The 11,545-nt window shown below is 37.1% G+C and overlaps 1 protein-coding gene and 1 long non-coding RNA gene across 7 annotated transcripts in view; both read left to right on the forward strand.

Annotated features, from left to right (window-relative positions):
- Positions 1-7,155, forward strand: part of nrp1a (neuropilin 1a) — a 44,818-nt gene extending 37,663 nt beyond the window's left edge. For 2 of the 4 annotated variants that reach the window (XM_077735475.1, XM_077735476.1), the window contains exons 11-18: positions 160-304; positions 2,199-2,309; positions 2,840-2,890; positions 4,229-4,372; positions 4,454-4,731; positions 4,848-4,944; positions 5,030-5,083; positions 5,826-7,155. In XM_077735475.1, the coding sequence (XP_077591601.1) occupies positions 160-304; positions 2,199-2,309; positions 2,840-2,890; positions 4,229-4,372; positions 4,454-4,731; positions 4,848-4,944; positions 5,030-5,083; positions 5,826-6,112 (1,167 nt within the window). In that variant the 3' untranslated portion in view covers positions 6,113-7,155. The remainder of the gene's footprint in view (positions 1-159; positions 305-2,198; positions 2,310-2,839; positions 2,891-4,228; positions 4,373-4,453; positions 4,732-4,847; positions 4,945-5,029; positions 5,084-5,825) is intronic. The other 2 variants (XM_077735477.1, XM_077735478.1) reach the window with 2 other exon arrangements.
- Positions 7,156-9,427: 2,272 nt separating this feature from the next.
- Positions 9,428-11,545, forward strand: part of LOC144209788 (uncharacterized) — a 7,371-nt gene continuing 5,253 nt past the window's right edge. Inside the window, exons 1-2 of one of the 3 annotated variants that reach the window (XR_013329241.1) lie at positions 9,439-9,573; positions 10,071-10,111. This is a non-coding gene — a long non-coding RNA (uncharacterized LOC144209788). Of the gene's footprint in view, positions 9,574-10,062; positions 10,112-11,545 lie in introns of all 3 variants that reach the window. The other 2 variants (XR_013329242.1, XR_013329240.1) reach the window with 2 other exon arrangements.

Here is an 11,545-nt window from a genome sequence, read left to right on the forward strand (position 1 = left end):
GCACACATTCTGCATTAATGTTTCATTTTTCAATAATTAAGGGAAGACCACACATAGTACAATCAATATAACACATTATTTCATTTAGATGGGTTAATGTCATGCATCATCAGTTATGGATGGATATTACAGTTACCTTCTATTATGGTTTTTTTTCAGATTTTTGAGGGAAATAGCAACTATGACACCCCCGAGCTGAGGGCAGTGGAACCCCTGCTGACCCGGTTTATCCGAATATACCCAGATAGAGCCACGGCTACTGGAATGGGCTTACGACTTGAGCTCCTGGGCTGTGATATCGAAGGTAAGAAATCTATTGAATTGTATCCAAATGATGTATTTTCAGTTTGGTTGCATGAAGTGCAAAAATGGGGGCAAATGGGACTATTGGTTTTTTTTTTACCCAAGTGAGGGAAAAAGAAAAAAAAAAAAACATTTCCAGTCATGTTGATGACTCCGCTACACGCAGTAATGACATTGCCACCAATAGTGGTAAAGTGCCACTGACAGTGAAACCTTTTCCCACTCATGCTAATGACATTTCCAGCTGCGGTAAGGTTTCACAGTAATGACGCCTTCACTCATCATGACCTTATCGTTGCCATCTACACTCCATGACTACCGTTGGAGCCCTTTTGACCTGCATATGATTTTGCACATTTCAAGTAGATGTTATAATATCATTGTTAGAATCCATACAGGTGAACCATCCATCATCCTACCTAATAGCATTACTAAGTGGCTCCATGTCTTTTGCAACAATTCCTGTTATTTAAAAAGGTGTGCAGGAAAGGATCACTACGTTGATCCGACAGCTGTGCAACTTCTGCTCGCAATTCCCATAAGGGACACTTGTCTTGTCTCCCAGTTTCATGAAAGCTGCCCTGATTGCTCATCACTTCTTGGGGAGAGGGATCAAATAGATACCCACCTGGACCAGCTGGATTATAGCAGCCCGACATCCATCAAATTCTTCCGAGCACCTGTGCATTCATTCTTTGTTCTTTCCAAGCGCTGCACACATTTTGTTTCTAAATTACTATTTTTTTTTCCAACATCATCCAAGATGATAGAACAAAAACAGCTTAGCAATATAAGAATTTGCAGCAACACGCCAGTCCTAAATGGATTTACATATTGAATTTCAGGGCAGCCCATTCTGTTGTAAGCCTCATTGACTCCCAACAGCAGCTTTAGTCGGATGATAATGCTTGTTTTCAGCGTTAATGCCAAAAGTGTGCACACACACTGTCACGTACACACACACAGACAGCAATGGCCAAACCTGTTATTTTGCCCATGTACACACGGATTGGTGCACTTTTGTCCATGTTTGTGTGAGCACATGCACATTCAACCCTTAAACAGAGGGGCTAAATCCTCATTTCAGTAAGAGGCTCCCCTGATGCTGCACTGACCCCATTTCTAACCTTTTTCACCCTGAATCTGACAGGGGCTGATATGCCTCATATTTCATCTGGCTGAAGAAGGGGACATGCACGCACACACATACAAACAGGGAGTTTACTTCAATTTATCTATGTCTGTCTTTATCTACACTTCCCATCTTCTTTCCTATTCCATTTCCCTCCCTCTGCAATGGTGTTACCCATTCATTACACACCATATGCAGTGTGAGTGCACACACACACACACACACTGGATGGTTGTGTTGCAAGGAATCAACAGCGGATCTGCAATCGTACCCACATCCAAGTGTCCCAGGGTCATAATGACAGGCTTTTGTGGATGTTAGGGTCCGTGCCAAAACGTGTCTGAAACCCCCATTCTATGTCTTTGAGGTTCAACTATGACTTTGAGTTCATTCTATTTATAAAAGACACCTCAGTAGGTACATATGGACAGTCATGTTGCTAAAACGGGATCGTTAATAGCTTAGGAAGTCGTAATGGTGATCCAAAATCCAGAGGAAAAACAACTTCAGTCTTTAAATTGTACCCCAGATGGTCAGTATTTTTGCTGAAAACCTCTAATGTAATAAAAAGTCAAGAGGTATCGCTCAGTTCCGCTCAGTTGTTTGTGCTTTGCACCCGCTAACCTCGATTCAGCTGGCATTTCCACTTATTCAATAATGACGAGGGTGACGAGTGGAAAAGAAGTTGTTTTCCGAATGTTCAATTGCAAGGGTGTCAAAAACCAATGCACACATGTAATCAATCCTCTTTTGTTTCCCTCAGCTCCCACAGATCCCTCTCCTACGGCACCCCCGGCCACTTCTCCATCGGACGAATGCGACGACGACCAAGCAAACTGCCACAGTGGCACAGGTGATGACTACGATATCACAGGTGCTAACTTCGCCCTCTAGAGATGCCCACTAAACCCCTTACCCCTCCACCGTAATGGAGTTTACTCATACCTCATTAATTTCGATCTCCTTTTCCCTCCCATTATCGTTGTTTAGTTGACTCCAGTCCCCCTTTGCATGCACCCTCGTGCACGATCTGACTTGTTCCAACTTGAAAATTCCTCACTTAAAATGCCAACTTGAATGCAGAGGATCTTTTCAGCACCACCAAATGCACAGCTTTCCAATCTGTTGTTATCGTTCTTCTTACTGCCCCCTTCCCTCAAGTCCTTTTAACACACTTGCCTACTGGCCTCATTTTCTACTAACCCAGTAATAGTCCGTTCCTACACTGCTGCCTGCACTTTTCATCAACCTGAAGTCTCTTACGAAGAACATAGTAACACTGTATTGCATTGAGGGGATTATTACATAAGACATAGTAGAGAGGTGGACTTTGTTGCATCCAGCATGAAGTGCATGGTAGTAGAATATGGCATGACTCACAGTTTTTTTTATTTTCTTTTGCAGGTGCTACAACAATGCCAGAAACCACAACGGCTACAGTGGCAATCACCCCAGGTGAGTTTTTATACCCCCGATGATTCTATGATTTAGTTGTGACTACATTTGATACTGATTGTGTTGTGCCATCATGGGTAAATATTTACCAACTCCTAGTTAGTTCTGCATTAATTTCCATTCTGTTTTTATCGTGCCTCATAAAGGCTTCCCTTCACTGATGTATTTGTGTTATTAAAGTTGATGATAAGCCCCTCAGAGGCCCCTACGGAGGCAGAATATGTGATGCAAAGATGATTAGCACGGGTGCTCTGCTGCTGCTTCAGCATAATCACTAATCACCGGGCTGGCACAAACATGCACATACCACACACAGCCAGACTCAAATGAGGTAACACATGCAATGGTGGTCAAATGAGGATTTTTTCTGGCTTCATGCAGACTCAAACCTTTACACATTGCCAATAGCAGGTGATGAAGTAGTGACCAGCTGTGAGGCTGACCCCCTGTTTGACCTTGAAAGTCATTTCTAGAGGCACCACTCAACCTTTGCTCTGAGTTCAATGTGCATTTCCAGTTTTTACACCTTTTCATATATCAATGCCTTTAGCTTAGATTTAAAAAAAAATGACAAGTTCTAAGCATGGGATACATTGGCCACAGCTAATTTAAAGGGGATTAGGAGTTATCATTATAAAGATCGTATTTGTGTATTAGGTTTTAATTGACAAATATTGAGTTAATGTCATGATGGGGCGCCGTAGAAAAAAAAAACTTCAAGAGATTCGTCTTAATCTGATTTAAAGATAAATAGATAAACATACAACAGATGGAAAAAAAAATATTTGTTGGCCTTTATGGAACCTTTTCAATGTGCTCAAGAAGAATGTCATTGTTGGCAAGGGGCCGCTGCACTCTATAGCGGTCTTCAAACCTCAAATCCCTGCTCTCATTAAAATCTGCAAGCCTCTGTGGTTAACTACTATTGAATGTTGCTTTCAAATAGACAGCATACCAGCAACTCATTTGTCCCCTTGTCCTCATTTATTCAAATTATGAGGGTCATGTCTTGTTTATGTAGACTGTAGTTGTCTGCACATTTCAGTCAAGTATTTTCTTTTAAATGATAACATGCAAATATAGAATATTATAAGGTAGTGCCATGGGTGTCCTTGATTTCTAGCCCTGAACTCCTGGAATGCAATGTAATCTGAATCTAAATCTGATCTTTAAGATTGTTTAAGAAACATTTTCCATTGTCTATTGCTGCCCTCTGCTGTTTTCAACGAAATAGTGGCTTGACTAGGACTTGGATTTTGATAGCAAGACTAAAACCTGGAATTTTTATGTTATATTCTTAGTGATTTATAAACTGTCTTTTCTCCAATGCATTTACAGATTTTCAGTGGTTTGCCTGTGACTTTGGCTGGTCCAATGACCCATCCTTCTGCAGGTGGACCTCTGAAGACACTGGCTCTCGATGGCAAATTCAGTCTAGTGGAACCCCAACACTCAACACTGGACCCAATATGGACCATACAGGTGTGTTTCACATCCTCAAATGGATCTATCATGTATTTATCTGTGCAATGCAGTGAGTTTTTTCCCCTTTCTACTCATTAGGTGGCTCTGGAAATTTCATCTACACTTTAGCGACTGGTTTACAAGAGACTGAAGTGGCTCGACTTGTTAGCCCTGAGGTCAACTCCTTGCACACTGACTTGTGTGTATCATTCTGGTACCACATGTTTGGGTCGCACATTGGTACACTGCATATCAAACAACGTAAAGAGACAGTTGACGGACCCGCCGACATCTTGCTCTGGACTGTCAGTGGTCACCAGGGAAACCGCTGGAGAGAAGGACGTGTCCTCCTACCCCGCACAAATCGGCCATATCAGGTGAATTTTACAAATTGCTATGCAAAGAAGCACTAAGTCACTTTGAGATTGGAATTATGTGATTTTTTTTTCCTTTAGAACTGTAATGTATAATATGAATATGTTCTGGGTTACAGGTGGTGATTGAAGGCTTGGTAGAAAGGAAGAGCTGGGGGGATATTGCCGTGGATGATGTTAAGGTTCTCAGTGGCCTCGGTGCAAACGACTGTAAAGGTTTGTTTTTGTAAAACAGAACTTTAAAGATTTTTGGGCCAAATTTGGTGGAATTAATTATTTTTAAATTCTCTGTTCTGAACAGATCCAGATGTACCCACTGAGCCAATGCTCCCAGAGGATCGATTTAATGAAATCAGTAAGTTTCTTCATATTTTACTTTTTTGTTTTTTGCATACATGGAAACCTCTAAGATCAGTATAGTATGTTCAGCTTGGAAAATTGGATAAAATAATAGTGTGCATGTTATTATTTACTGATTATTAAAAAGATTTAACTGCAATTTAACTATTTTACAACTCTTAGTTTAAAATATATATATATATATGTATACTCCCTGGAAACAGTTTATCACTTTTTGTCACACAAATTAAAATTGACAGTTATTATTTTTATTTATTTTGTTGTACTGATATACTTTGATTGAACTAGCTTAATAATCAACAGAACACCTACTATTTAGTCATCAAAAAATTAAAAATAAATTCAAAAATGATTTAGTAATGTTACAATGATTGCTTATACAAATGTAGTACACACTCTAACAGGACCACAAACTAAAAAAAAACAATGTGGACTTCAGCTAAAAACAACAGTTTCAAATTGCTGTCCTTACTAGTAAAGAACAAATATCATCATAGAATCCTTGAAAAGAATAACAACCATTTTTATAATGTTTTTCTTCTGTTGATAAAGAGTATCCGAGTTTGGTTGGTTTTACTGGCACACTCCATTAGGCCTAAAAGCATGTTCAAATAGAACATTTTGTAAACTGTAAATGGGAGTAAATAGTCTTTTTTTTAAATCTGGAATAAACCACTCATCCCTTTTCTTCACATTTGAACTCATTCTCTACCTGCTTTTTAATTCCCATTTTCTAGTAGAGGCGATTACAGAATACCCCGACTTTGTGGAGACCAATCAAATCAGCGGAGCTGGCAACGTACTAAAGACTCTGGACCCCATCCTCATCACTATCATCGCTATGTCTGCCCTGGGGGTTTTCTTAGGTGCCATTTGTGGGGTTGTCCTTTACTGTGCCTGCTCCCATGGAGGCGTATCAGAAAGGAACTTATCAGCCTTGGAAAATTATAACTTTGAACTGGTTGATGGTGTCAAGTTAAAGAAGGACAAACTCAATGCACAAAGCTCATACTCTGAAGCGTGAGACCCCCCTCCCCAAGCCAGCAAATTCTTAAGACTTACATGACATGCACAGCTTGGAGAGTGCACGTGGAACTCGCTGTAGCTACGACCTCTCGTTTATCCCTACGAGAAGGCGGACTCTAAATAGAGCTCATTACCCTCAGCTTTTGAGATGAGGGGACCGATTCAGGAGGTTTGAACTTATCCACGCTTTTCTCAGGAGCTGCATCAAAAAAAAAAAAAAAAACTACCAGTAGGGGACACTGTGTACAAAATTAAATACAGAAGAAGAAGAAAAAGATGTACAGATACGTAGATTTAAATTTTAATTTTCTATTTTTGGTTTTCCATTCATTTTTACAATCGGATGCTGGTGTTGAGACCAATTTATTAATAATGTTAAAAAGTATTTATCTTTTTTTTTTTGGGAGGATATTTTTTTCTTTAGTTTAAGAAGGCGTAAATGTCACATTTTGAAATGAAATCCAAAATCAAGCATATCCGGCAAAACTGTAGATTTGCCCATGCTATGGCATACAGGGTGTGCTCATAATTCATCCGTCTGATATATGTATTCATTTTTTTTAAACCTCATTCACCCCTAAAACAAGTGTCACACTCATGGGTTCAGATAGTGCCTTTAGTACATATTGGATAGTCTCTTTTAAACTAGGTGTTTTTGTTTTATTTTATTTTATTTTTTAACTGTATACTTGCTTAATTTATAATGAAGGGCAGATAACAGGGGCACGTGATCATATCACATACCTGAAAAATGGTAAGTCATCTATCACATTGTGTTTAGTCTGTTGGGAAAACCACACACTGTAAATATGTTTTAATATATTTTATTCTTTTTTAAAGAAAGTGAAAGAAGACAAAAAAAAACATTTCATTGTGTGTCTGTATGGACAATGTGTATGTGTGTAAATACAATCTCCCCGACTGTTTTGTGGATGGTGCAGTGTCAACTTTTCGTTAGACATAACAGCGTTTTAACAATTTTTAACATTTATTCCAGGCAATTGTCATCAAAACAAACACTTCATTAAAACCGACAATGGATGAATGAGTAAAAATAATACATGTACACACATATACACACAAAAAGACTAAAATGCAGAGCTTTTGGCTCTTTTTGAAACCTACCTAATTGCATTATCATCAATTTTATGTAGCCTAATTTGTTAGTAGTGGCACTGACATACATTTTTTTTTATTTTTTTAATATGTTTTGCTTTACTGCCTTTCATTGCGAATTGCTCTTTTTTTTTTTGGGGGGGGGGGTTACTATCTGGACAATGCAGCTTCTAAGCACTTTGTTACTAATTCCCTCCAGATAAAATTGTATTAAAAAGGGGTAAACCGAAGAATGGTGCTATAATTACTTTAAATACACATACAAGCAGTAGCAGCCATAAAATGTGATGTCACAGTTGTTCTCAGTAGAATCACATGTTGAAGAAATGGTGTGTTGGAGTCACCTGATTCAGGTTGTCTGGCCTCTCCCTCCATGGATTTACCAAAGGTTGGTGATCTTTATTTGTGTTTTTTTTCCTTTTTTTACTGACTCTGACATTTTAGAAGACCAGGATCAGCAAGACTCAGAAAGGATGGAGTTGGAGACAAAATGATGAGATTTTTTTAGTACTTTTTAGGCAACAAGAAGCCAAATATTGGTGGAAGAATCCAAACTGGGACTTGTTTTGAGTTGGAGGATGAACTCTAGGGGTCATTTAGACTTTATCTGTGCAGGTGACCCTGGAATTAATAGGGGATTAACCTTAAGGGGGAAAAAATGAAAAGATGGAAGAGGTAAGATGCGTACATTTTGCAGTTGTGTGATTTATGTGTTGTGTTGTGGTGAAAACTTTCTCAGCTTGTTCCTTTAAAAAATGTCACTTTGCTACCTACACCATTACACAACATGTTTGCGCTTTCCGATTTGAAATAATTGAAAACATAATATTAAAATAACAAAAAAAATGTGTAGCTCCAGCATCATCTGCTGCTCTTGTAGGGGAAAATAAAACTGTAGCGTGGACTCAAGATAAACAATGTTGCACTGATAAATATTATATTTGAAAAGCTTATGTGTTTATAGCAAATATTAGCAAAGAAAAATGTTTTTCAAAATGGGGAAATAATGGTGTTGTTATCTTTCATGTTTTATATATGATTTCAGGTTATGTCATATAATTCTGAAATGTTAAATACTGGGATGTTTTCATTATTGAAAAAATATATAGATTCCCCCTTTTATTTGAATGGCATATTAACGCCCAAATTTGTACTGTCATTACAATTTTGTGCTATTTTTTTTAAATATCAAATGAGAAAATATTACTTTTATTTTCAATACTGCTTCTCTCATTTGCTGTTGTAGGAAAAAGATGAATAAACAGCAAGGCTTTTAAAAAAGAAGCACTTTTTATGATTGTTTACATCATATTGTCTACATCATTTTTAAGTCAAGATACATATGTATCACAAATATATTTTTTCTCTGTTTGTGTGCCATGGAAAAATATGTAATGTAAGGATTTACTAGCACAGGATTGGTAAACATAGGTTAAAATGATTGCATCTTGAAAAGGGTGGGTACTCACCACTAATTAGACACTGATGCAAACTTCAGTTACTTGGTTTTCCTGGAGCCTATCATTAGTTCAAATCTGCTTTTTTCCCCCTTAAATGATGTTTTGGCCTCTTGTGGCACACAAGTACCATTTTACTAATCACTTGAGGTAGCGGATGTGTAAAAATAGTAACAATTTCAATATTACTTTCAGTGAACCCTTGCTATTCAGAGGTCAAGCTTTCACATGGATAGCAGGAATAATAACGTAGGCCGTATAATGCACAATGAACCTTATAAAAAATAATATATATATATATATATATATATATATATATATATATATATATATATATATATATATATATATATATATATATATATATATATATATATATATATATATATATATATATATATATATATATATATATATATATATATATATATATATATATATATATATATATATATATATATATATATATATATATATATATATATATATATATATATATATATATATATATATATATATATATATATATATATATATATATATATATATATATATATATATATATATATATTTTTTTTTTTTTTTTTTTTTTAAGGAATATATCATATAATATATAAATACATAAAATGTATTCAGTTTTATTGATTTGGAAGAATACATATCTCTTTGGTAGCTATACAAAATAGCTTCAATTTTTCTAAATAAATCATTAATTTATAGCGCTTTACTTCGAAGGGGTTTCAGGGATGCTGCAGCCAATCCTGGCCAACTATGGCTTGCCAGCCAACCGCAGGTTACCGCGATAACAACACGCTGAATAATCTCTGATGACTTCCGGTGGTGGGACCGGGCACGCTGTATCTCAGAATTATTGCACGCCATTCAGGTAAAATCATGATTATAGCGTTTATTTTAATATCTTACGAATAGTTGCTTGTTATAATGAACAAGTGTGCGTTTATGTTGATGTCTTACGAGTTGCTTACTTACGATGGTGAACGAGTGTGCGTTTATTTTGATCTGAAGATCGCCACGTTGAGCTCCGCGGGAGAGAGCAAGGGTTGAGGTTAAAGCTTAAAATCTAATGGTATTTTGCTAAATAATGTATGATCCATAAGAACCGAGCAGGGTTTAAACGCGGTGGTTACTGTGACGGGATTCCAACTGTCTTTATTGTGGAAGTATCACGTTAATGAGCGATTAGTGCGTGGCTAGTGCAAGCTGCCAGTGGCTAATCGCTATGATAGCTGGGAGTCCACATGGTGGGCGTAACTGTACTTTATTGTGGATGCTATATTAGCTTGAATCAAGCTGATTAATGTAGAACACTTTTTTTACCCCTGGATTTTTTGACACTTTTTTTTCTCCCCCAAAGAATGGCAGGGAGGGACTGACGGATGGCAGGGAGAGACAGAGGGATCAATGTGAGTGCAAAATACACACTTGTATACACACTTGTATGCAGACTTGTATGCACACTTGTATACACACTTGTATACAGACTTGTATACAGACTTGTATGCACACTTGTATACAGACGTGTATACACACTTGTATGCAGACTTGTATACACACTTGTATGCATACTTATATGCAGACTTGTATGCAGACTTGTATGCAGACTTGTATACAGACTTGTATGCACACTTGTATGCACACTTGTTTGCACACTTGTTTGCACACTTGTATGCACACTTGTATACAGACTTGTATACAGACTTGTATACACACTTGTATGCACACTAGTATACACACTTGTATGCACACTAGTATACACACTTGTATGCAGAATTGTATACAGACTTGTATACACACTTGTATACACACTTGTATGCACACTTGTATGCAGACTTTTATACAGACTGGTATGCACACTTGTATACTCACTTGTATACACACTTGTATACACACTTGTATACACACTTGTATGCACACTTGTATGCAGACTTGTATACAGACTGGTATGCACACTTGTATACTCACTTGTATACACACTTGTATACACACTTGTATACACACTTGTATGCACACTTGTATGCAGACTTGTATGCAGACTTGTATGCAGACTTGTATACACACTTGTATGCACACTTGTATACAGACTTGTATGCAGACTTGTATGCACACTTGTATACACACTTGTATACACACTTGTATACAGACTTGTATACAGACTTGTATGCACACTTGTATACAGACGTGTATACACACTTGTATGCAGACTTGTATACACACTTGTATGCATACTTATATGCAGACTTGTATGCAGACTTGTATGCAGACTTGTATACAGACTTGTATGCACACTTGTATGCACACTTGTATGCACACTTGTATGCACACTTGTATGCACACTTGTATGCACACTAGTATACACACTTGTATGCAGAATTGTATGCAGACTTGTGTGCAGACTTGTATGCAGACTTGTATGCAGACTTGTATGCAGACTTGTATACACACTTGTATACACTTGTATACAGACTTGTATGCACACTTGTATGCACACTTGTATGCACACTTGTATACAAACTTGTATACAGACTTGTATGCACACTAGTATACACACTTGTATGCACACTAGTATACACACTTGTATGCAGAATTGTATACACACTTGTATGCAGAATTCTATGCAGAATTGTATACAGACTTGTATACATACTTGTATACAGCTTGTATACAGAATTGTATACATACTTGTATACACACTTGTATACAGACTTGTATACAGACTTGTATACAGACTTGTATACAGACTTGTATACATACTTGTATACAGACTTGTATACATACTTGTATACAGACTTGTATACAGACTTGTATACACACTTGTATACACACTTGTATACACACTT

The sequence above is a fragment of the Stigmatopora nigra genome, chromosome 16, assembly GCF_051989575.1.
Source record: "Stigmatopora nigra isolate UIUO_SnigA chromosome 16, RoL_Snig_1.1, whole genome shotgun sequence".
Classification (NCBI taxonomy): domain Eukaryota; kingdom Metazoa; phylum Chordata; class Actinopteri; order Syngnathiformes; family Syngnathidae; genus Stigmatopora; species Stigmatopora nigra.